General features: G+C 40.6%; 1 protein-coding gene and 5 non-coding genes across 10 annotated transcripts in view; 3 read left to right on the forward strand and 3 right to left on the reverse strand.

Moving 5' to 3' along the window:
• Positions 1-5711: 5711 nt before the first annotated feature.
• TRNAA-AGC (transfer RNA alanine (anticodon AGC)) lies at positions 5712-5784 on the reverse strand. The gene has a single exon. It is a non-coding gene; the product is annotated as a tRNA-Ala (tRNA).
• A 397-nt stretch (positions 5785-6181) lies between these two features.
• Positions 6182-6254, reverse strand: TRNAA-AGC (transfer RNA alanine (anticodon AGC)). The gene has a single exon. It is a non-coding gene; the product is annotated as a tRNA-Ala (tRNA).
• Positions 6255-8405: 2151 nt separating this feature from the next.
• TRNAA-AGC (transfer RNA alanine (anticodon AGC)) lies at positions 8406-8478 on the forward strand. The gene has a single exon. It is a non-coding gene; the product is annotated as a tRNA-Ala (tRNA).
• Positions 8479-9417: 939 nt separating this feature from the next.
• Positions 9418-9490, reverse strand: TRNAA-AGC (transfer RNA alanine (anticodon AGC)). The gene has a single exon. It is a non-coding gene; the product is annotated as a tRNA-Ala (tRNA).
• A 2650-nt stretch (positions 9491-12140) lies between these two features.
• The window catches only part of UBE2V2 (ubiquitin conjugating enzyme E2 V2), a 34457-nt gene continuing 21820 nt past the window's right edge, over positions 12141-24777 (forward strand). For 2 of the 5 annotated variants that reach the window (XM_051770112.1, XM_051770121.1), the window contains exon 1: positions 18862-19019. In XM_051770112.1, the coding sequence (XP_051626072.1) occupies positions 19004-19019 (16 nt within the window). In that variant the 5' untranslated portion in view covers positions 18862-19003. Of the gene's footprint in view, positions 12324-18104; positions 18205-18861; positions 19020-21534; positions 21558-24777 lie in introns of those variants that run through there. The other 3 variants (XM_051770123.1, XM_051770130.1, XM_051770137.1) reach the window with 3 other exon arrangements.
• TRNAA-AGC (transfer RNA alanine (anticodon AGC)) lies at positions 16439-16511 on the forward strand. The gene has a single exon. It is a non-coding gene; the product is annotated as a tRNA-Ala (tRNA).

Raw genomic sequence — 24777 nt, forward strand, 5'->3', positions numbered from 1 at the left:
AAAATTGTCTGTCAATATGGAAACTATTACTGTTAAGACACAAATTGGTTGTTCATCTGCTTGCAAATTTTTAATGCATATTGAATTGTGTAGCCACAATCAAGTGTTATGGGAAATGGAAAGAAGTGTTGTGTGTAAAACAAATTTCAGCTCCCTTTTGAGTTAACGTGACTCTTAATTCACCATATTCTAATAATTTGATTGGTTTTTTGGTTGCCTCTTATTTTTTAAGGAAAATGCTCATTAGGAATTGCTCTATTCAGTGTTTACAGGGTTACTTGCAGAATAATCCCACTAGATGGCTCTTAAAGCCTGTGTATAGTAGTTGCTAGAGTTGATTTATTTTGTCTGTACTGGGTTTTTGTTTAGTTGGGTTTTTTTACTAATCAAGGACTTCAAGTGTCACTCTGTAATTAGGTAGATAGAATGGAAATGTTTGTAAACAGTCTTTTCTTGAAAAAAAAACAATTACAAGATCTTAAACATCCATATCCTAATTTGAAATGTACACAAAGCAAAAGGAAGATGAAATTTACTTAAGCTGAGTGTCCTTACTTTATGCAATAGTGTTAAACTCTGTATCATAATTTACTGCTGTATTTACCCTATACTTTTAGTAGTTATAATTAAGCTTATTTAAAAAACTCAAGTCATTTAAAGACTGGAATATGCAACCAGGGGAAAGCACTCCTGCCAGAAACTTGATATTCTTAACACCAGAAACAACATATAAGAAAGGCATTAAAGTCTTACACATTCTACAAAAGGTATTAAAAAAAGTTATAAGCCTTCTGGCAGAAGTTATTTGTAGTAAGTCACTTTGAGAATCATAGAGCCACAAAGGTTGGAAAAGACCTCCAAGACCATAACACCTAACCTTTGACCTAATTCCACCCTGCCCACTAAACCATATTGTAAAGTTTGTTTGAACAATTCCACGGATGGTGACTCCCACCAGTTCCCTAGAGCCTGTTCCAATGCTTAACCACTCTTTCAGTGTAGAAATTTTTCCTAATATCCAACTTGAACCTCCTCTGTTGCAAGTTGAGGCCATTTCCTCTTGTCCTATTGCTATTTGCCTGGGAGAAGAGGCTGATCCTCACCTTACTACAACCTCCTTTCAGGTAATTGGTAGAGGGCAATATGGTCTCCCCTCTTTTCTCCAGGCTAAACAACCCCAGCTCCCTCAGCTGCTCCTCGTAGGATTTATGCTCCAGACTCTTCTCCAGCTCCACTGCCCTTCTCTGGACATGCTCCAGCACCTCAATGTCCCTCTTATAGTGAGGGGCCCAGAACTGAAATGAGGTGCAGCCTCACCAGTACCCAGTATAGGGAAACAATCACTGCCCTGGTCCTGCTGGCCACACTATTGCTGATGCAGGCCAGGATGCCATTGGCCTTCTTGGCCACCTGGGCACACTGCTGGCTCATGTTCAGATGGCTGTCAGACAGAACCCAGAGGTCCTTTTCTGATAGGCAGCTTTCCAGCCGCTCTTTCCCCAGCCCATAGTGCTGCCTGGGCTTGTTGTGACTCAAGTGCAAGGACGTGGCACTTGACCTGGTTGAACCTCATACCATTGGCCTCGGCCCATTGATCCAGCCTATCAAGATCCCTCTGCACAGCCTTTCTGCTCTCCAGCAGATCCACACTCCTGCCCAATTTGGTGTTGTCTGCGAACTGACCGAGCATGCACTTGATCCCCTCATCCAGGTCATGGATAAACATATTAAACTGGACTGGCTCCAAAAGAACCAGTTGAAGTGACCAGTACAAGATAAAACTGAAGAATGTCATTTGCTACCACTGTTACTGGTTTCAAAGCTGGTATTTCATTTCTCTGCAAGCACAGATTTGACTGGAAAGTGACTCAATGCTAGTCATCCCTAGTTTTGTTAGGCACTTCAGGAACAGATATCATCTAAGTGATAAACACCTGATAAGGTTATCACATGCACATCGTAACTGAGATAGTGTAATCCATAAGACCATGTTCAGCCTCATCAAACTTCAGTCTTATTTTTGGTAGCCACTTTGGAATTGCAGTATTATCTTCCTAGAAGGCTACCTAGGACTTCAGGAATCTCAGGAGAAGAAAATCTCAGGAATCTCAGGAAAGTGCACTGAAGACTGCATGTCAAATAGCTGGTCAGGGAAGTGATTCTATCCCACTTTTGCACTGTATTTATCTAATTTTATAACTAGAGCTGCTTTGTAACTTGCTGTCTGGATACAGCAATATGGACTGAAGAAAATAAGCATTTTGCATTTTTTTTCTGGCTCAGCAAGATCACATGTAGTCTTGTAAAAATACATTTATAATTTACTTTAAAAGCATGCAATTCATCATCTGTGAGGTAAACTGACAGTCAATATGGAAGCTGTCACCTAATTCTCAGGTTTGCATGGCCATGTTACGACACTGTTTATAGGCAGCCTGACACCAGCTTGAACTATTTAATTCTCAAAACCAAAAAACTTAGTTACTTGTGGGTTGTAAGGCTTTGAGAATGCAGTTTGTCTATGCAATAAGCACTCCCAGAATCCCCTTGTGACTGGCATCTTTGGACTCCAAATTTCCAATAAGGAAAATAAGAGCATTGTATTTGCTACAATGAAAAATAGTAATTCATGAAATCTGAGCAGAAGACCTACTAATTATATTTATGTAATTGCTGTGTAATTATTCTGCAGAACCCTAAAACTTTCTGTGTCCTATATTTTGATTGCAGAGAAAATACTCACTTGGTTTGTTCAGTGATTCCTGATCATGCCCCACATTTCAACTCGATAGGGTAGGATTAGGTTTGGACTGCTTTTCCTGAATGTGAGGCTCTTTTCTAATGAAGCAGAGAGTTCCATTTACCATATTTCGTGAGCGCAAATCACACCGGGGAACTACTGTAACGCCTGTATAATCTGTTTTGGTAGTCTTGCTACATCTTCAGGTTAAATTGTTTCTTTTATAAACACGATTAAAAACCCCCCATATTTTTGATTGGGTTTTGTGGTGCAACTATTTCTTAACTATTATCATACAAACTTCTTTCTAGTGTGAAGCAGGCTTTTAATTGGTGCAACTTACTGACCAATTTGTATCAGATTTTCTATGCATCTACCTAAGACCTCTTTGTCACTGTTGACCGAGTATCAAACGCTTGATATTAGAGGTTTCCTCTAATAATTAAAACCTTTCCTAGCTCTGAAGCAAAAGTGATGCAGTCTTTGGTAGCCTTGTTTATTGAAGATAACTAGGTCAAATAGTATCTAAACTCTTAAAAATACAAATAACTTGGTGTATGAAAGCTACTAAACTTTCTTATGTGGAAGATAGATCAGAGAGTATATCTAATGGCCCCTAAAAGAAATGTTAGAAGTAGAGGAGCTTTTACCCTCTCTCCATTTTAAGAAGTTGACTTTAGTACAGTTCCGGTGCACGTTGTTTTCTGACTTCAGCTGTCCGATTCTTAGAGATACTAAAAAGCTGTTTTTCCTTCTAATAGTCTTTCATAGTGCCCAATGCTGTAGTACTCAAATGTAATTTCTTCCCCCAATCCCCAAAGTCGTAACCACAACAGACCACTCACCAATGAAGAAATGGTTGGCACAAGCTTACTGAATTGGAAGCCAGGGAATATTTTCTTCCTGGTTCTAGTTCTTAGCCATTTTTTTCCAGTCACCAGTCTTTTCCAGCAGCACCAGATCCTGACTTGAACCAGGAGAATGCAAATACCATTCCAGAATATAACTGCATGTTACTACATCCATTATTTAAAGCCAGAGAGAATTAAGAGAGAATTGAGCCTACATATCCATGTACAAAATGTCCATCAAGTGAGCTGAGCTCCAATAATATAGTAAGGTTAGGCTGGCTACCTGCATTGGTATTTATGTCCTTGTCTCACTTTTAGTCACATAGTATGTGATCTTTGCTTTTCTGTACATGTATGTGTGGGTGGGAAAATGAAGAAATGGGAGGCGCCCCCATCATCCAGCTAGTTCTTAGTCTATCTTTTGGAATGCAGAGAACAAGCTCTTAAGCTTGTACTTGGTAACAATAAAGCTCAAAGAACATTATATAGACAGATTTTTTTTCCCTTTCTGGGCATCTCCTTACAGTATCTTTGTAAATAGTCCTGTCAACATCTGCTTGGTTGACAGTTCCACTCAAGTTCCACCACTGTATAAGACCTAAATACCAGCATCACATAGTTTCTGCCATTTTAAAAAAGTATTTGCCTCAGAGACCCTTGTTAGAAGAGTCTCACGAAATCTATATGACACATAAACACTCCATCCAAACCGAAATCAATATAAACAAATGAATACGAAGTAAACTTTGTTCTGGGCATGATCCAGCTTTTCAGCAATACAGGGGCTAGCTGTAGAAATCCACCTAAATACCTCCTTATTGTTCTTTATGTCCTCTCAAAAACTGAAAAGAGAAGCTCCAAGCTGATCAGAAAGCTAAGCAAGCTCAACACTGTTTAAACTGCATATATGAGAATAACCCCAATAGGTAAGCTATTTCCCCTGGGATAATATTCCCAAGTGCGTGGTATTGGTGATTTTTTAATAGAAAAGTACAATGCTATGTTGACCTTCCTCAGCTGTACAAAGCAGCTTTATATGGTCTATTTCAAGTGCAACGAGCAGGTTAGAATCCTTGCATAACTGTTTCAGCAAAACTTGAAGGTGGATGTTACTGAGAAACATTCCAAACTGTACCCTGCCTTCACTTCATGAAGAGGAAAAAAAATAATTACTCTATTCACTTATTTGAAGTGATCTTGGAATATACCCAGTGGCCATTGTAAAAAGATGGTGAATCTTTTTTTACCTCTGAAAAGACTCATCATTAGATTATCCTGAGACAGATGTCTAAATGACCTTTGTCCACACTTCTTACAACAGTTGATAAGAAATCACAGGGTTGACAACATAGACGTTTTTGTTTTTGTTGAGTGGTGCTCACACCAAGGCCTTTTCTGCTTTTGTACTGCCACACTGGCAAGGAAGTTGGGGGTGCATGGGAGGCTGGGAGGAGACACAGCTGGGGCAGGGGACCCAAACCGACCAAATGGATATTCCATACCATATGACATCATGCTCAGTATATAAAGTGGGAAGAAGGAGGAAAGGGGGAACGTTTGCAGTGATGGCATCCATCTTCCCAAGGAAACATTATACATGATAGCGCTCTGCTCTCCTGGAGATGGCTGAACACCTGCCCGCCCACGAGAAGCAGTGAATTAATTCCTTGTTTTGCTTTGCTTGTGGGCAAGGCTTTTGCTTTCTCTATCAAGCTGTCTTTATCTCAACCCACGAGTTTTCTGGCTTTTACCCTTCCGATTCTCTCCCCAAGCCCCCTGGTGGAGTGAGCGAGCAGCTGCGTGGGGCTTGGTGGCTGGCTAGGGTTAAACCACGACACATTGTTTTTCATAAAGCCTGTGAAAATGTTATACTGCAGAATTCTCTTCCTGCTAAATTTGACTTATAATCTCCCGGAAGAGTCAACAGTCACGACAGAATTGACACACACAGTTTTACAAGCCTGATTTTGGTAGCAAAGCACGCAGAGGAAAGGAAGGAAGGAGGAAAGATGTGAATTTTACTCCGTTTAGAAACAAAATTGTCGTTTCGCCGAGCTGGGTACACATTTTGTTTGGTAATTTCTACGTCTGGGTGCAACAATTCCAGGTTAATAAAACACTGGAGAATGCGGGCATCGATCCCGCTACCTCTCGCATGCTAAGCGAGCGCTCTACCATTTGAGCTAATTCCCCGCCCCGTGGGGGAAATTGGGACCACAGGGCCCTGATCTTCAGCCGGAATCTGAAACTGCTGTTCCAGGGGTACAACGCAGTTTTCTCTCTCGCTCTGGCCTCTCTATTCACAAACGAAAACACATTCAACGGCGATTCCAAAACAAGTGTCAAATAATAAGTTTGCAATGATTCATTTAGCATTTCCAAACCCACTAGTAAGAAACCAAGGCAAAGCACGAAAGACATGTTTCCAGGTGTGTATATATTAAAAAAAAAAGGAGGGCTTACTTGCCATTTATGAAAGATAGTACGTTCTGACATTTGGTTTTCTCGCTATAAAAGTGTGTTTGGTTTTTTTTTTTTTAATATTCGTAGGTGAAGCGGTTTTACGCCCTCTGCAAACAAAAACTACGAGTGGAGAATGCGGGCATCGATCCCGCTACCTCTCGCATGCTAAGCGAGCGCTCTACCATTTGAGCTAATTCCCCCCGCCGCAACCCCTTAGACCTTGCAACTATAGACTTTAATGGCTACAAACTGCCCTCCCTTCACTGCTGCTTCTTTACGAGGAGTAGTAAACCCGGGGCAGCCATTCAGAGCACCTAACCACCACTCTACCTTGAGCTTACCTATGTTTTTGCCCAAGATGACAGAAAAAGCAATTTGATAAGGCAGAGTAACGCGACGAGGCACTTCATGCTAACTTGCACGACAAACTCATGCCCTGCAGCCTTTCAGTGCCACCCAACTCGCACTAGATTTATCCTTCCACATTGAGGGAAGTCACATCACAGACAATGCAGTGGAGCAGCTTGAAGATAACACACAACTTGCATTTGCCCTGATATCCCCTAAGACCATCTAGAAAGCAAAACTCAAACCTGATTAAATTAGCTTGTATCAGTTTACATTAGTATTGAGAAAGAGATGCACTGAAGTGATCTGTGTTAAATGAAAGCACATGGGACACAAAGCCTTCACAGCTGAAATACCCTAAGAAAATTTTTAAAATAGAATTAAGAAAATCAGGTTATTTTCAGACATAGTAGGTAAGGAAGTTAAGAAATCAGAATGTTTTACTCACCATTTTACATAAAAACTTAGGAGTAATCACAACAAATTCAAGATCACACCGTGATCTTGGCTGTGAATTACATGAAATGCACATTCTAATCACTGAAAATAGTACTATTGCAGAGGTCTTTCCTCACCTTGATCTGATTTTGGCATTAAATAAACTGTTTTTCTTTGAGCTGAATGGGTGAAGCTTTAGGCCTTTTCAGTGGCAGCAGAGTGACATGTGGTGGTGAAAAACAGGGAGATGCAATCTGCCATTTTCATAATGACTCAAACTGCACAGGGCAGATAAAGAAAACTTCACACAGAGAGCTCAACCTTGTGAAACATGACATGGGAGAGATCCCAGCCACAGGCATGCAGTGGGCCATCAATGAGCCTAAGATATGTACATGCCTGTGAGAAGGACTGAAACTGCTTTTGCATTATTTGCTTTCCCCCTCAAGTTTACTCAAGTAAGGTAGATAAAGTCAGTAACAATACACTGCAAGAAATATTAAAAGCAAGTTTTTATTTTTTGTTGTGCAAAGACTGAAGTAAGGCAGGAGAATATTTAACTTCCAGGAGAATGTTTGCAGCAATACTGATTAGTTTTAGTTGCACCTCTTGGCCTGAATCTAAATTGTGACAGATTTGAATTACTACCTTACTTCAGAGAAGTTGTAAGTAGCTGATGCTCAGTTTCATAATTTATTTTCTTCTTACTGGATGCTGTCATCCAGTAAGTTAAATCCATTAGAGAAAACCACAAGCACATGTATTGTGGGATTACTGCACAGACTTTAGTTTACTAGCAGAACTTACTCCTCTGCATTTAAACAGAGTATATCAGTGTATCCACTCTCACTGTAAACTACATTTTTGTTCTTTAAATCCAGAAAGCATTCTTTGATTTAATAACCTGGGAATAGAGCTTTACCAACATGCTTCTTACTGAAAAATCAGTTAGTATGACTAGACATTAATTTTTATATTTCTGAAATGTTCTTAGTAACCCCATGCATTTAAGATGCAATACTATTTTATCAGAATCATCAAAGTCAATACCTAAAGGTAGAAATATCTAGAATGTAGCATAGGAATATATATATTAATTCTTTCTCTCCGTAAACTGTGACAAACATGAACTTTTACACCATTGTATTTATCGTTTATGTACAGCTAGGTAGAGAATAAAGCTGGAAAAGCAACTAAAGACTTGAAAAACAAGGAGAAGAAAAGTCTTACTATGCTTCAGTGACTTTTAATTGCAGACTTTCTATATTTACAGTGCAAATACAAAAAGACTTGTAAGAGATGTAAAAAAAATTAGTTATCTCTCCTTCCTGAATAAACACTAAGGAGGAATTGTTTAGGAAAATAAGTTGTTTTATCAAAGCAACGTAGCAGAAAACGCTTCTCATATGTCAGGTGAATATTCTGACTTTTCAGCTATCAGGCCTTCCACATAAATACAGTGACTATTCAGTGTTATTAACAAATTGACTCAAGAAGGTAGTTCTGACTGAGGCAGACAAGCCATGAATCAGCAGAAGCGAACCCGCCTGGCAGCGCCAGAAGGAGGGGAATTAGCTCAAATGGTAGAGCGCTCGCTTAGCATGCGAGAGGTAGCGGGATCGATGCCCGCATTCTCCAGTGTTTTGACCGACTGCAGATTAATGGGAGTCGAAGGTTTTCTTGCACGAACTCTTCGTGAAAGAAAATCCATAGCTGGTGGTAAAAACCAGACCATTTCATGAGGCAAATAAAAAAAAACTGGAGAAGAAATTTCAATTAACAAACGGATTACACTCGCGTGCTCCCTGAAAAACAATTCCTTCACGGAAGTATCTAATACTGAAGTTGTTCTTCTGCAGTACAGCACAGAACCTCAATAACGTCTGTCCCCTATGATTACATTGAGTTTTAATGTGAACTTTTTTTATTAGTAATATTTTTTTAATAACACGAAAAGTTAGTGGAATTGTCCCTGAGAAGATGCAATGTCTATAATCACCTCTACAATCATCAGCTCGCCATAGAATTACTCTCTCTGCAGCAACCTTGCACCACCCTCTGCAGCTACGATGGGCAGGGCACACTTGTTCCTAACCGCAGTTCCAAGGGACAGTCAGTCTCACTCAATTTCTTCCCCAAGCCATGATAAGAAACTAATTTGCACTTAAAAAAAAAAAAAAAAAAAGAAAAGCTTAACTCTGATCAGCGTAAACAAATTTATTTATTTATTTCATACTGTGCTTATGCTTCTTAAAATTGATTCATTCTAATCCTTACAAAACCGCTAAAGGAAAATACATTTAAATTTAAAATAGCCTCACAATATAAGGTGGTATAAACGGTGAATGTTATCACCAAAAATCATAAGGAACAGTCCTACGTCAGCATATTTCTGTTTCATTTTTTAAACGCACTAACAGGCATTTATTTCTTTTTTTGTGCTAGAAGATACTCTAATTTGCGATGAAATAGAAGTTTACAAGCCTCTCTTTTCCGAAGCAGAAAAGAAAATACCGACTGGTAAGTGGAGAAATGCTCGCAGTACCGATGAAAAGCAAGACGGGAGAGACGAAAAACTGGAGAATGCGGGCATCGATCCCGCTACCTCTCGCATGCTAAGCGAGCGCTCTACCATTTGAGCTAATTCCCCGGGTGACTACCGGGACTTTTTACTGACAATTCCTACTTTCACTTTCCCGCTGACGGGCTACCACTACAAAACATTCCGGCATTTGAACCGCTGTCTCAAGCACAAAGAAAACCTTCCCCCCAAAATCACAGTAGCTGGGCAGTCAGAGCCCCCTCTAATCCCCTACTGAAGTTCCTGGTAGGCAATAACAGAACCCAACCTTCCAGTGAAACGCAGAAACAATTAAGGCTCCCTTAAAGCGCACTGCTTTTGACAGCCTTAATGGGAATTTCGGCTAACGTGAAATCTGCACTCCTTGAAGTTACAGCATGTGAGCTGCATCTGGATAACATACAGTCTGTGTTTCCAGGCAATTGCAGACTTACGTTCACACCAAACAACAACTGCTGCTAAGAGAAATCTGGATATATTTAAATAGCGTATTTTCAAAACAGATTTTTCTGAGGTGGAAGACAATCAGCTAAGTGATTTTACCCATCTCCACATTTTACAATATTATATATGTATTGCAGAATAGGTAGAGAGTTCTTCCAGTTCTTTCTCTTCTGGCAATAGAGTCTGGGCTCATATTATAAAAAGGAGGTAAAAAAAAAAAAAAAAGCATCCAGGCAAATAGATCCCTGGGAAACAAAGAAATAGTTCACATTATTTATTTACATCTCTTAGAAATTTTTACATTGTGACTTTATCACCAGATAGACATGCACACATACATATAAAAATCAAGAATATGCAATTAAAATGTAAAAATAATAAAGCATTACTATAATGAAAGAGCAGTGAAAACTCTGTGCAATGTTTTGATTTCAGCAAAAAAGCAAGACAAAGTTGTGACATTTTACTACACTTACAAAATTAAATAATTGGCCTTTCTGGAAAAAATGAGTACCTGAAATTAAGTTACAGAAACAACTCTTGGTTTGCCCAAGATCCTTTAAGACATGTGAATCACACTAGCATATAAAATTTTTCAAGTCTTTCCTCTCCAATGATTTAGTGATTTCAGACAGCACAACGACCAAATTTCAGACTTTGGTCTAACCCTAAAGCACTGGACCTAAAGTCCTGTAGTGACTCCTGCATTAACAAAACTCCAGTATCTCGCTATCTGCTCCCTCACTCTGATTGAAAGAGCTGGCTTTGGGAAAAAAATGTTTCTCACTCTCCTATTAAAACCTAATTAATGTGGAAAGAAGCATCTGAAATTAATTTACAGGAAATAGTTCTTACAGCTGGCATTGTTCTACAGATACCACTGACATTTAAAGAAATGGCTGACCCAAATCCCCATAAGTCAGTACATCTGGCAAAGTAAGCAAGCTCACTGCTACTTCTACTCTAGGATGTCTCACACGCCCAATAGGATTTTGTGCCTAGGGCTCCAAAATATTCAGCAGTTCCTTTGCTTAGTCATACAGTAACTAGAAACACAGCACTTAAAGACACTATGGTGCTCTGGAATGTTTTCATCATAACTAAATCCCACTTTCAGAAGTGACTCAGAGTTATGCCATGGTCTGGCACTATACATTTCAGTACACTAACAGCTGTAGCTGTAAATGAGTTGACTTGATACCTAAAAATTCCACTCAATATTTTACCTTGTTTTAGCCATAATACTTTCTGCTCTCAGTATGACTGACAAAACTAAGTACTCTAAAATCACTCGCAGACAAAAATCACTACTTTTCTCCATTAGGAATATGTACCTCTTTGCTATAATTGTTTCAAAGCAGTTGAAAAAAAATACCACAAACAAACAAACCCAACAAAACCATCAAACCCAAACAACTATAATCCTCAAGTTCTTAATTTGTGCTTGGTCATTTTTTTTTCCTAAATTTTTCTTAGTATTCCTTCTGAACAAAACGAACCTAAGGCTTAAAAACACCTATGTTGTAAAACAATTACAAGATCTTATACACCACCATACAGCCATTTTAGAACTAGAACAGGGAAACGAGACCTGTCAGTAGAAGAGCTGCATTCACTGATAAGGATACATGCTTACAACGTACTCAAAACACAAGTATAGCACAAAAACATCACAACCACGTTTAAGACAACACCCACTTAAACAAGTTCTTCAATCCATATTACCGTCTGATTTGATTCTTCCACTTCTCACTTAGGCTCAGTGTTATACTCTGAGAAAACTCTGGATGAGCAGTAGCAGAAGAGAAAGAAAACAACAGCTATTTAATTTTTACTAATGCAATGTAGGACTAGCGTGGTTGCAGCTGTTGAGAGCCACTGGAGAAGAGCTGGAGCCTGAGTCATGGCAGCGCAGCACAGGAGCGGTAAGAACCCCACAAGAACCCACAAAACCACCCCCTCTGCTGAGAAGCAGCACTGCCTACTGCACCTCCTCCTTCAAACAAGCACCCCCCCATGACTGCAAAACTAGATTTCATGAGACCCACTTAACCATCACGACCAGAAAGCCCCCGGGTAAAAAGACTGCGCACAAACCTCCTCTGCCTGCTCTGTCTTTCGATGGTCTCAGCCTGGACTTACTCAGGGTCACAAGAACCCCAACAGAGACATCCTGCCTGTTTCCACATTCCCACTCCCTCAGGACCCAGCCTTTGCTCCGCCCTTCCCAGGCACCAAGCACACCCTCTCCTGTTCCAGAACTTTCTATAGATGCACATGCTTCCACCCACTCCAATGGCAACTGACTCCCCCTGGGCAGCTGCTGCCCTCTTTTTTTTTTTTTTCTTTACAGATGGTATGGCGAACAGGTTGTGCTGGGAGGTTTGTCATCGTGTGAATAGGGAAATGCTGTAGCTGCGTCTCCTCCTAATGCTTGAGGCAGTTGTGGGGATGGCAGGTAAGTCTTCAAAAGAAAAGCCACCAACCTGTGGGAGAAGGTAACTTTGGAAAGAGTGTATTTTTATCCTAATTCTTCCCAATGTGCTGGTGGTAAGTTGCAGGAATAACAGCCAAGTGTGTATGCCTTTACATGAACCTAAATGTTTTTTTCATAATGTAAATTCATAATTTGGTTTGTGCTCATGGATTTTCCTAGGCATTGCTTTGAGGGTGGAGGCTGGAAAACATAATTGAAAAAAATGTATATCAATATGAATTTAATTCTTATCTTCCAACCACATTCCTGGTAGTTTCTAACACTTGAGAGCATGACTTCTAAATAATTTTTATATGTAATATCTTTCTTTGTCACTTTCCTTTTTTTCTTAAGGAGATTATAAAACATAAGGGTTGTTTGCAAACGTAGAAGCTATTTCTGTCTTTAAAAAAAAATCTTGGCCTCTGAACCTTTGACAGCAAACATCAGGTTAACTACTAGGAAGACAAAGTAGTTTTATTAGTGGATGGGAAAGCCCACCTTTGCTTTACCCAGCCAGCAGGCTTGGTGAAACTGAGTAGACTAAGATGCTCCAGCTTACGCCCTTCTTCCTTAGCTCCTTGCAGTCTCTGAAGTTTTGGAAATAACACATCTCCTATGCATTTGTAACCTTGTTATTTTTGTTATTTTTGCATATTGCTACATATTTTTCCTGAAAAAGTAAAACAAGGAAACCCCAGGAATTCATAGATTTCTTTTAGCATTAGCTGAGCTACTTTTATGTAGCTTATGAATGCTTCTCTTGCTAAAAGTTGTTAATAAAATTACAGCTACCTCAATACTTCTCAAATGAATAAAAAGTTACGGAAAAACGTTAATGGTGTTAGACAACCTAAAACAAAATCCAATGCAGACTCTGAGTTGCTTACCAGTTATTTAGGATTATAGCAGTATTTGAGTTGATAGTAGCCATCTCTTAACACCTTCCCACAAGGAAAGCTTTATGTTCTCTGAAGGTAAAGACAAAAACAAGGTGAGGGGTTTTTTAAAAAATCCCTGTACTCAACCAGGAAGTTACTCAGGAGTGCCTGGTCTAAATAGATTCCTTGTCATCACTGCTAAAAATGACTGATGTTTACCGTGGAATAATGAGTGTTGATTAGCTAACTAGCTTTAAAGTCCTAGAGATGATCAAGTATGCAGGTGCTTTTAGGTCCTGATGAGCATCCACATCAGGTGGTTGATACTGCATAAATAAGATCACGTGAAAAAAAAAGTGCTTTACTTCAGTTGGATTTTGTATCACAGTTTTCCACCTAGTGTTTTCAACAGAAAACCTGCTGAAGTGCCTGAGTATGTTCAAGTAGCTGCTATAGAAAATTGAATTTGCCATTTACATGGCAAAGATCACTCCTTACTACCCAAGTGTTACAACTACATCATTATCATGCTGGGTTTAGTCTTTAAAACATGCTACAAACATTGAAAAACTATACACAATCAATTACATACCCCTGCCGCCAAAAAAAAAATAAAATCTCAGACAAGACTAGCTTTAATATTTAAAAAAAAAGAAAAAAAACCCCAAACAACAAAATCTAGTATAGCTTAAACTTACAGCTGGCAATAAATCCACAGCAGTTTTATATCTGATTATTACTCTCACTAGCATTTAGAACTGAAAACTATATTTTTTCTGAATATCATTATTCCTTCTTCCCCTTCCTATTTCTTTGTGGTTGGCACTGTCAGCAAATCAGTGCTGAAGCTTGTCAAGCACCAAGTGAACACTGCCAGATAGAGATGAGATAGTAGGTTACTTTCAGTTATTCCTACTCTGTGTTGCCACCTGTCAAAGAATCCACCTCCAGGAACAACTGGATGGGCATGTCCAGTAGCTCCAAGCCATCCATCACATGTCAGGGCTAATGTACGTAATATGATTCAGCATCACCAGAAGCCAGTAAGATGATGTAAAAACAAGCCAGGCTAGTTAGAAAACAATCCGGTGGTGATCTTACCTGCACTCATACTCTAATTTGATTTCCCCTTAGCCTGACTTAAAACTTGATGGATGAGTAACTTCTCCCATTGTGCTGTGGAGTGAGAAATGCAGCTTAATTTTGCACAGAGCCATTGTCTGTGTGCCAACACAGCACAGGAACAATCTACTCTGTAAATAAAGATGTTCGACCAACAGTGAGAAAGTCACCATGTGGTAGATTATGGGCTGTATAATTTGGCTGTATGTTCAAGAACACATAGAGCTTACGGAAAAGAGCAGAAAGGCGCACTGCCATGACATATCCAGTGGAGTTTGCAAACTCTTTTCACCTTCAGAGAACCAGAGCCAGAACCAGCTCTCTTGCTTGGTACATCCCTTTGTGTTTCAAAGAGATACCTGAAAGACTTCTGTTGTTAAAATAAGTAGGGGGGAAGATGTAAAGCGGAGCTCAGCCTCGGTTTGGTTGAGCTCAAAACACCTGGGTTGACCAACATGTATGTAGAAGTTGTTACAAGTGCTTTCACATAATTTTAAAATCAGTAATAGCTGTGGCCAGCAGGACTAAGAAAGTAATTGTCCCCCCTCTACTTGGCACTGGTGAGGCTGTACCTTGAGGGCTGTGTCCAGTTTTGGGCCCCTCACTACAAGAAGGACATTGAGGTGCTGGAGTATGTCCAGAGAAAGGCAACGGAGCTGGTGAAGGGTCTAGAGGATAAGTCATGTGAGGAGTGGCTGAGGGAGCTGGAGTTGTTTAAGCTTGGAGAAAAGGAGGTTATAGCCAGGTGGGGGTTGGTCTCTTCTCCCATACAACTAGTGACATAATGAGACAACATAGCCTCTTGCTGTGCCAGAGGAGGTTCAGGTTGGACATCAGGAGGAATTTCTTCCTGGAAAAGGCTGTTAAACATTAGAATGAACAGCTCAGGGAAGTCATTATCCCTGGGGGTGTTTAAGAAATGACTAGACATGGCACCTTGTGTTGTGGTCTAATTGACATGGTGGTGTTCGGTCATAGGTTGGACTCGATGATCTCAGAGGTCTTTTCCAGCCTAATTGATTCTGTGTGATTCTATTCAGCAGCAGCAAGAAGGCTGGGGGAAGGAAGAGAACGGAGCAGGTGACGGGGGATTGCAGAATGAGAAGGGAAAGACTTTGTGGAAGGAGAGAGGGCTGTCCCGAGGAACCAGGGAAGCAGATGCAAGGAGAAGAAGCCCTGGGGGTGGTTCATGAGGTGAGCTGCAAGGGTGACGACAGAAGCCCTGGGGGCGAGGAGCGGCCCCTTCAGCCTAGGCACCACGGCTCCCTGGAGGGGGAGGCCGGGCTGTGGGTGCAGTTTCGTGGGGAGCCGTTCATCGTCATGTTCCCTGCCTACGATATAGGCTTTATGCTCTGTGTCAAGTCATGGGAACACGGGTGTGTTCCTTTTTCAAAAAGTCAGTGTTTTAAGGCTGTTACAAGTAATGTATTAATTACAGGGAAGTGCATTTGGTGAGGTAATAACTAAGAAAAATAACGTAATAAATAAGGAAAATACACATGTGTTTTGTTTTCACTTGACTCTCCCACCCCAGAGAAGCCAGACACCTTCCAAAAGATGTGTGTGTGCATATTTATATGTACTCTTTCATAAAACATGTGTGTGTATATGTATATATATGCACACGCACATATGTAAAAGCTTTGACTGTAAAACTCTGTTTCAACCAAGCATATATTTTTTCTATTCATTAAATGTTTCCCGAACCTGGCTTTACATGTGCATGCCCTGAAAATTGGAAAAAACATGGGTTTCATTGTTGAATTCGGAACAGTTGTTCAATAAAAGTTAGGCTTTTTTTTCAATGACACATTTGGTTTCTTTTAAGTAACTCAGTGTTTTGGAGAGCTTCTTGTATGAAAACAAAGAAATAACAAAGACTTGTGTTATAAAAGGATGAATAAGAGTATTCTGGTAGTGTAATTGCTGAAAGATGTGTCCTATGACTCCAGCTGTGAGCTGCAGTCAGTTTTTGGTAAGTGGAAAGAATGACTAAGTAAGAAACAACAAATTTATAATCAAATGTAGTTGTGTTGTGGTTTTTGGTAAGTTTAGAGTGTGTGTCTCCAAGTCCCAAAGATTTTTTTTTCAGATGGGGAATTAGCTCAAATGGTAGAGCGCTCGCTTAGCATGCGAGAGGTAGCGGGATCGATGCCCGCATTCTCCAGTGTTTTCAGTATTGATTTCCTTGTAAACTAGGTAGCAGCATTTCAAAATATTTTTCTTGTATAGTGGTGTAAAGACACATGAAAGAACCGTAATGTAGAAAAAAGTTAACATTGTTTTAAGTATTTCATTTTTTCATTTCAAAATTCTATGTTTGTTCTCTTGCCTACAGGGAGAAGAAATACAATCTTTGCATGAAATAACAAAACTTACTGACATTTTAATGTAATAATAAATGACATCAACAAATTATTGAGAAAAGTAAAGGAGACATTTTTTGACTGGTATGCAAGTCTTTGGTTAATGATTTCATTCATTACTTAACTTTAAATTTGATATTATAGTTTAGTGCATACTGAACAAAATTTTGTATTCATGCTGTAAGACTCATTACTTTTGTTCTATTTTGGTTGTGTAGGCTGCTTATTAGAAAGAGTGTGCTAGACTATTCTATAGCTCTTTTGCACCTGGGAGCAAGATTGTGTCCTTTTGTCAGAAGACACAGGTGTGCTGTTCACCACTGGCATAGGATTGCCTAAAAAAGAAGTATTAACCCTGAAAAAATAAGCAGACAGGCATGGGGTGGCCATTGTGCTTCTTTCTGACCTTGGACAAGTTTTATTTAATGCAAGCAGGAACACAGGCTGGTTACATTCAGGATGACCACGGTGGGCAAGGCATGTATAGTGGTCTCCAGCAGCCCTACTGCACCTTCTCTTGATTCCAAAGAATAGAAGGAGGATAACTTGTGGCACCTTTTTTCTGTTCAAGGCCACAATATTTTCTACAATGATGTTATAATAGAGAAGAATTTTTTTAAAAAATATTGTGACTTTTTTCAGTATCCTTGCTGTTTCCACAAAAATATTGAAATAGGCTACACAAGAGAATCCCTACAATCAGCTTGTTGTGACAACGGAAGGCTCCACAGATCACTGAAATGCAGCTTTAGGAACAGTTTCAGTGTACTGGAAAAGCTTAATTATAATTCTTTTGTTGTAAATATTGAAACTCCTGCTTATTCCTGTTACAAAAAACTGGTCAAAACTAGTAACTTGATGAAAGGAAATAGAAATCAATGGAAGAACTAAAAGCTGCTGTAGATTTATAATTTTTATGTATGCACAGATAGCAACCACAGTGTTTGGGCTAAGATGAACAAAGGAAAAATGAAGGGAAGCAGAGCACTGTATGTGTAAGGATAGTAGCAAGTCCTTGCTGGTGAAGAGGTTTCAGGTTAGCTGGAGAAAAAACGTTTTGCATCCTTGTTTTTTGATCTCTACCAGAAGAATCTGTAAATGAGTTTAAGACTCTCTCTTTATAAGCTGTAAAAGAAAGAGCTACGTGTATTTATAAAATAGGGTGCCAAGAACAGCATGTGGGTGCTGTCACTGGTTAGCGAGGTGTGCAAGGGACAGGCTTTTTTTGCAAGAAACGCTGCTGGCAGAAGCCCTCTGCTCAGGCTGTGAGTCCTCCTGGAAGTTCCTCACCACAGTGACCTCTCTGGTGACCTCTGGCACAGGTTTTGGGATGTGTCCTGTTTCAGATGCGTTTGCCTGCATGTAGCTTTGGTGAGCCTTTCCCTCCCGTCCGTGTGAACGCTGGCAGGGCCCTCTCAGATGCTGCCCTTCCCAAGCCTGCTGCTCCTTTCTAGCATTCTGGACTCAAACACAGAGCCAGGTTGTGGTTCCCAGGTAGGATGCTACTGGCAGCAGAAGTCGGCACTGGCTTCTGTGGTGCCCTTGGAACTTTTTCTTGTAGTTGACTTCTACAGGTGAAGAAACATTTGGCTTCATGGCTAGACATTATTGGAATTAATTTTCCACTAGTTCTTATGTTGAGTATTTTTGCCTTTGAAACTGTCACATTATTCTGAGGAACTAGATCTAATTGTCACCTCTTTAATATATTTCTCTTAGTATTTCTGTGGCTTTTTAATTTTGCCATGTATTCTTTCCTTTTCTGCCTTTTTTTTTTTTTTTTTTTTTTGGCTCCAAAGACTCTTCTGAATGTAAGTGCCTTATTAGGAGCAAGCTGAAGAACGAAGTTGGGAGTGAAGCTTCACTGCTGTGTACTGAATTTCTTATTACTGGAGCCTGGAATTTGGGCTGAGGGGGAGAAGTGTGGGTGGCTGGGTGGAGATGCAGCCACAGGGGTTTGCTTCCACAGGTGTAATAGTCTGCAAGGGAAGAGAGACATGTAGCAGAGAGAGACATGTATAGACAGGGTCTGGCGAGCGGGATACAAACGAGAGAGGAACCCTGGAAAGGTCCTGGCTGCGGCCTCCCGGGGGCACCCAGATCCCGGACGGGTCCCGGGCCGGGGGCGCGCAGTGGGGACCGGCACCTTCCCTGCGCCCCGCCCCCTCCGCGCGCTCCCGTGCCCCGGGGATGCGGCTCGTCCTTCCTGGCGGGAAGTGACGGGGCCGCTCCGGGAGGAAGTGACGCGCGTGGCGTGCGGGCCCGGAGCGGTGTTGGGGGGGGCTCGGACAAGATGGCCGGATCCACAGGTCTGTGAGAGGGGGGGTCGGCGGGCCCGGCAGAGCGCCGCTCTGGGATCGCGCTTGGGAGGCGCCCCCGCAAGGGCCCGTGGGGGGTCTCCTTTCTCCGGGATGGAGGGGGGGGGGGGGAAAGCTGCCTCCGACGGGAGAGACCCGAGTGGGGAGGAGTTTTCTTCTGACAGGGGGAAAAGGAAAGCTGCAGGGGCGCCGGGCCAGGTTATCACAGAATCACAGGATCAGTTAGGTTGGAAAAGACCTCTGAGATCATCGAGTCCAACCTGTGACCGAGCACCTCCGTGTCAACTAGACCATGGCACTCAGTGCCACGTCCAGCCTTTCCTTAAACACCTCCAGGGACGGTGACTCCACCACCTCCCTGGACAGACCATTCCAGTGTCTAATCTGTGAAGAAATTCCTTCTAATTCAGTTATGCCCTGGGCCCGATCCCTCCCGTCGTTAGGGCGGGGACATCCTTGTGAGAGCCCGGCAAGGGGGACGAGAGATGGGAGAAAGGGCTCCGGGCTGTGTAATGAACGCCGTGAGGTGTCGGGGGAGGGAAGACTTTACCTGCCGAGAGGCAGGAATGGACGGAACGCCTGTGCGCATGGGGAACGGAGGAGGTGTCGGTAGCTTGGTAAAAATGCTGTAGGAAAGAAAGATTTGTATGAAAGGTTTGTCCCGGTGTACCATTGGGTGAATATAGAAGCTGTGGTATAACAGTGTCTAAAATAAAGCATCGTCTCTTTCCCCTCTTGGTGCAAGAGAAAAGGGGTCAGGCCTGTCCGGTGTTTTGGGGCAAAGATACTTCACTTTGGTGGCTACTGCAGCACGGTGGGAAGGAGGAGTGGAGCACCTTGCTCTCTTCCCCTGGAGGGACATTGGAGCCAAAGGGTCTCTCGTAGGCAAGTGTAAGGGCAAAGAGCTGAAAGTCATCCCAGGAAGCCCATACCAGTAACCAGGATAACATGTGCTGAGCATTTGTGTGGCGGAATATTGTGGGAGGTGATGGCAAAGAAAGGGACAAGAATATTACTTCAAGCACAATTGTACTGTGTCAGTTTCATTTCATGAGAACCTTGAAATACAACAATGCCTTTCCCCCAGTGCTAAAACCTGAAGCCTTCAGGGCCTCATTTTCTCTGCTGTCACCCCTGAGACTTTATAAGTAGGATTGACAGAGCTCAGGACAGAGGAATGAATTGACCTCAGCAGTCAGTCTGGGGTGAATGTTGGCCCCTAATTTATTTCTGCTGGTCCACTGGATCACTGAGGGATTGGGACTATAAGAAAATATAGAAGAAACATCTGTATGGTTCAACTGGTCTTGGTAGCTTACTGTTGGTTCTGCAAAGAAAGCTTGGGCAGATTATTTTTGTTTTTAGGGCTAGGAGTGTTTTCTCCACTTGGTAATAAGACTTTGGGGATGTGAGATTTCCAGAGTGGTATTTGTTAAGGTTTGGGGCATCACTTTGGGGCATGGAGTAGCTTTTGCAACTCTGTGAATGAGCAGTCCAAAGTCATAGATATTGCCTATGATAAACTGAGCCAGAAGGGATATATTACAGAAACTTAAGGATTTGCTCATCTGTGAATTACTGCATTTTATTAATTTTTTTTTTTACTTTTTTCCTGGTGTCTTAAGTTTAAAAGCATTTTATTACTAGTTCTATTATGGAGCAACACTGAAAAACTTCAGCTAGTGTATAGGTTTGGCCTGAAATTTCCTGTAATACACCAGGAAGCAAAATTGGTTTAGGTCATGTGTATTGATTACTGGTATTTGGCATCCGTTCAATCTGGCTGGTGTAAAATATAAGTCACTAAAAATTTGTATAGTGAAAGAAGCTGGTTTTGTCATACTTCAGCTCTATAAGAATAAATATTTTTTAACTGAACTTTGATAGTTTTATTGCTCTAAATGCTCTTCACAGTCTTACAAGTGTTATTTTAAAATCTGTATACACTTACTGGGGTTGGTTTTGAATTAGCCACACTCAAAGTTTACACAAAGTGGGAGATGTAGGAAACTCTTTATACATGTGTCTACTCCAAACAATAAAGAGCTAGTACTGCATGTACTCATTGTTCAAGAAATTAAATTAAACTAACCCATTTTGGTAAAATGAAGTGGGCAGACCAAATTATCAACGAAACTCCTAGGAAAATTAGTCAGGGCTTCTAAAACAAAGTACTTGTTCTAGTGGAGAAAATACTGTGACTGTTTATTGGTATACTCATAGATGAGAGGTGGGAGGGATGTTTGTTTTGTTCTTTCCACACAGTATGCAAAAATTCAGATTTTTAAGACTTCACCCAGAACTGCTCTTGCCAGGAAGCTGTGGAGGAGGGAAGGGAATGATTTGCCATAGACTTAACTTTGGTGTAGACTTAAAATTTTACTCTAGGTTCTCTGTGACTTTAATCTGCTCTTGCTATAAAGTTCAACTTCATCCTTCTTTATTTCAGAAAAAAAAAAAGACTGTTTTGATTGCATGAAGTCCAGGAATGAAATTCTAGCCCCAAGGAAGTCAACAGCAAAACTTTTAGTAAGATCAACTGTCTTAGTTTTATCCCAGAAATTCCTTTCCTGGGCTCGCTAGTTCTTTGAACAGTAAAAATTAAAAAGTTATGTGCCTTTAACAGCAGATAAATTAGTTTGAAAATAGCTGTTCTTTAATGTGTGGTAAAGAAACTTTATATATCAATGTTATGTTGCCATCAAATAAGTATCTTACCTGCTTTCTAAAATCACTTACAATGAGTAAATTTACACATAGATACTGCACGTACTAGAAATGGATATTTATAAGCTGTAGTTTGATCTTCTGTTATTGCAACGCCTTCTGTGTGAAGCTGGATCTAGGTTGTTTGTGCGGGTACTGCTGGAGGTCTGCTAAAACAAGTCAATTTATTAAAGAAAAGAGCAGCTATTGTTGATATAATCAGCCAGTTTCATATCAGTTAGCTGGAGATACATTCTGTTAATCTCTTTGAAAATACAAAGAGATTGAACTAGGTTCAAGTTCCGTAATTCACTAAAGCATACCATTTAAACATCTCTTGTGTCTCTTGAGAAAAAGAAACAGATAAAAAAACATAATTAAAAGGAGTTAATTCAAGAGTTAATTTCATCATTTCCATAATTTGGGTTTCACTTAATATTACCTTATGTGTATAGGATATGTGTGTATATATGTATCTGAAATGTGAATGTTTCCTAAAAGCAGTAATTGTGCCACTAAGTGGTTAGAACTTGGGTGTGAAAAGATGAGAATTAAGGTAGCAGTGTCAAATACTGTGCTGTAACTATCGGCTGCTATAGCTTTTGTCTCCTTTCCCTTCAACCAAGAGCTTCACTAGCGTGGGGGAGGGGGAATAGGGCTGAGTTAATGAAAATTCTCCTTGGTTTGCTGAAACTGTGTACTCGGGGAAGAAAAAATTGACTGATCTACGGTGACAATTACATGTCAGATTCCTGATTTACTTCTAGTATGTAGTCACAAACAATTTTTTTTGAAAGTGTGCTTAATGTCTTTGAAGGTGTACGGCTAGATCCCAATGAAGTATTTTTTCTGTAAAATCCATACTTCTCATTTCCAGTTATTCTAGTCGTTAAAGATGAATCAGTTTCTTTGTGTAACTTATGTTGCCCATGCAAAAATATATTTCCTTTTGAATTTATAGATGATTGATTCTCTGAGTAGATATGGCACAATGCACAATATCAGTGCCTTATTTTGTTTTTTACTTCTGTTTGCAAACATGTAATGGTGGTGGAAGGAGTTCTAAGTGTGCATGACTACAGCAAAAGTGAGCTTAAAACTGAAGGGCTGGAAGTGGTCTTGAGTGCATTCAATCTAATTCCCTGAATTGTGAGGCAAGGACTGAGTGTATCTTTCCTGATGATTGAGGGGTTTGTGGTTGTTGTTGGTTTTGTTTTGTTTTGAAAGCTTTCCTCCCCCTCCTCCCTGAAATCCTCTATTGAAAAATATTCCATAATATGAGATAGGGTTTTGCAATACTTTTTCTTAAATCCTTTGAAACTCTTCTCCATTCCAAATCAAGCTGATGTCTGCCTGTTCTGTGCTTGGCAGAATAGATTGATGGAACACCATACCCTGTTTGGAGACACCTACATATTAAAGAGCCATTCAGAGGAGTAATAAAGGGATGTATACGTAAGTGGGGGCCCCCTGGTGGTCTAGTGGTCAGGATGTGGCACTCTCACCACCTTGGCCTGGGTTTGATTCCCGGTCAGGGAACTCCTCTGGGCAGATGGAGCTCGTCAGCCCTGTAAGGCCATCCATCCAAGAGAAGGTCACTCTAAACAAACCTACATCCTGAGGACCTCGCTGCCACCATCCGAGCTCACTCAGCCCCGGCAGATGAACCTTAGGATTAAAGGGTGGGTGGGCTCAGTTCAGCGCACACTGTGTCTCACCTAAAAAATCCACTGCGCAGGCTCGAAGGGTAATGACCTTTCCCAAATCTTCGTTCACGAAGACTGGCCATGATGATACGTAAGTGGGATGTAGAAGCAATGTTTTGAAGACTATTTTTTCCATGGAGGAGATGTGGTATAATTTAAGCTTTGTATGCAGAAAACTTGTGTGTTGAACTCTGCACAGGTGGTTTTCTCTTTTCCTCTGACCTGTTCAATGTTTGTTTCCTCCCTCTTTTTTTTCTTACGGAGGAAATAGTTGTCTATTTTCTCTCTAGTATGTTTTACCTTCAAGGATCTATTACTCCCTTCCCTTTTGTCTTTTATGCCTCCACCACATTGTTCATTTACCCAGAACCTGTCCAAGAAGTCAGTTTAAGAGCTTTTTAGAATTTTACAGTCCTCAAAGTTTGTTCTGTGAATTTTTCAATGTGAGCTCTGTAAGCACAGACTTCTTGAAGCTGTAAGTAATCAGACAAAACAAAAGAAGTAAAATACTGTGTTCTCTGAGGCAGCAAGCACTCTGTGTGGAGCATTTTTCCGTCCTGTCCTATGCACAAGGAATTGAAACTGTGATTATTTTGCTGCTTAAAAACATCTTGACAAGCCACAAATAGTTTTGATGTGCTTCGACTGGGTTGAGAACAGTCTATGTTGCAAATGACTTTTAAACTATGTATAGACCATCAGTTCTTTCCAACTTTGGGGCATATATAGGCAAGGTACTCTTGTTTCTTCTCAGAGCTTTGCCTGTATCATTTTCCTGTGTTTGTTCCTGGTGTTTCATAACTCCGTCTTTAAATACAAACCCACTTATGTCTTTTTGCCACAATAGCTACGTAAGAGTCTGCTGAACAGGCAAAGCACCTTACTCCTGTGATAAAAAAGTGGCCTACTTTGTAATCTTCTATTTGTTTAAGAGCTTGTTTGAAATTCAAGGATGCTATCAGACACAGTATTGAAGCCCATTATCTAAACTCTTCTGTACAACCCTGTAAAATTTTAGCCTGGATAAAGGTACAACACACAGAGTTTCAGGAAGATATGCCTTTCAGCGACTGGAGGCAGATGGTCCAGTGCTATAAATTTAAGCACGCATGAGAAGGCTTCTCATGTAAGAATTAGATTTCCAAGTCTTGTGAGTAGCTGGTAGAATTGAATTACATAAATATTTGCTAGTGTTTGTGTTTTGCCTTATGGAAGATCTTTCCAAAGGCAGTGTTAAATACATGCTGTGAAACTGTTCAGCCTCATTTTGTTGACAGACCCTTCCTCCTCTCTCTCCCCCTACTCTTTTTATCTCCACTATTATCTCTTCTATCTAT

This window comes from Manacus candei, unplaced genomic scaffold (genome assembly GCF_025592945.1).
Source record: "Manacus candei isolate 608988 ecotype Guabito, Panama unplaced genomic scaffold, ASM2559294v1 h1tg000008l, whole genome shotgun sequence".
NCBI lineage: Eukaryota > Metazoa > Chordata > Aves > Passeriformes > Pipridae > Manacus > Manacus candei.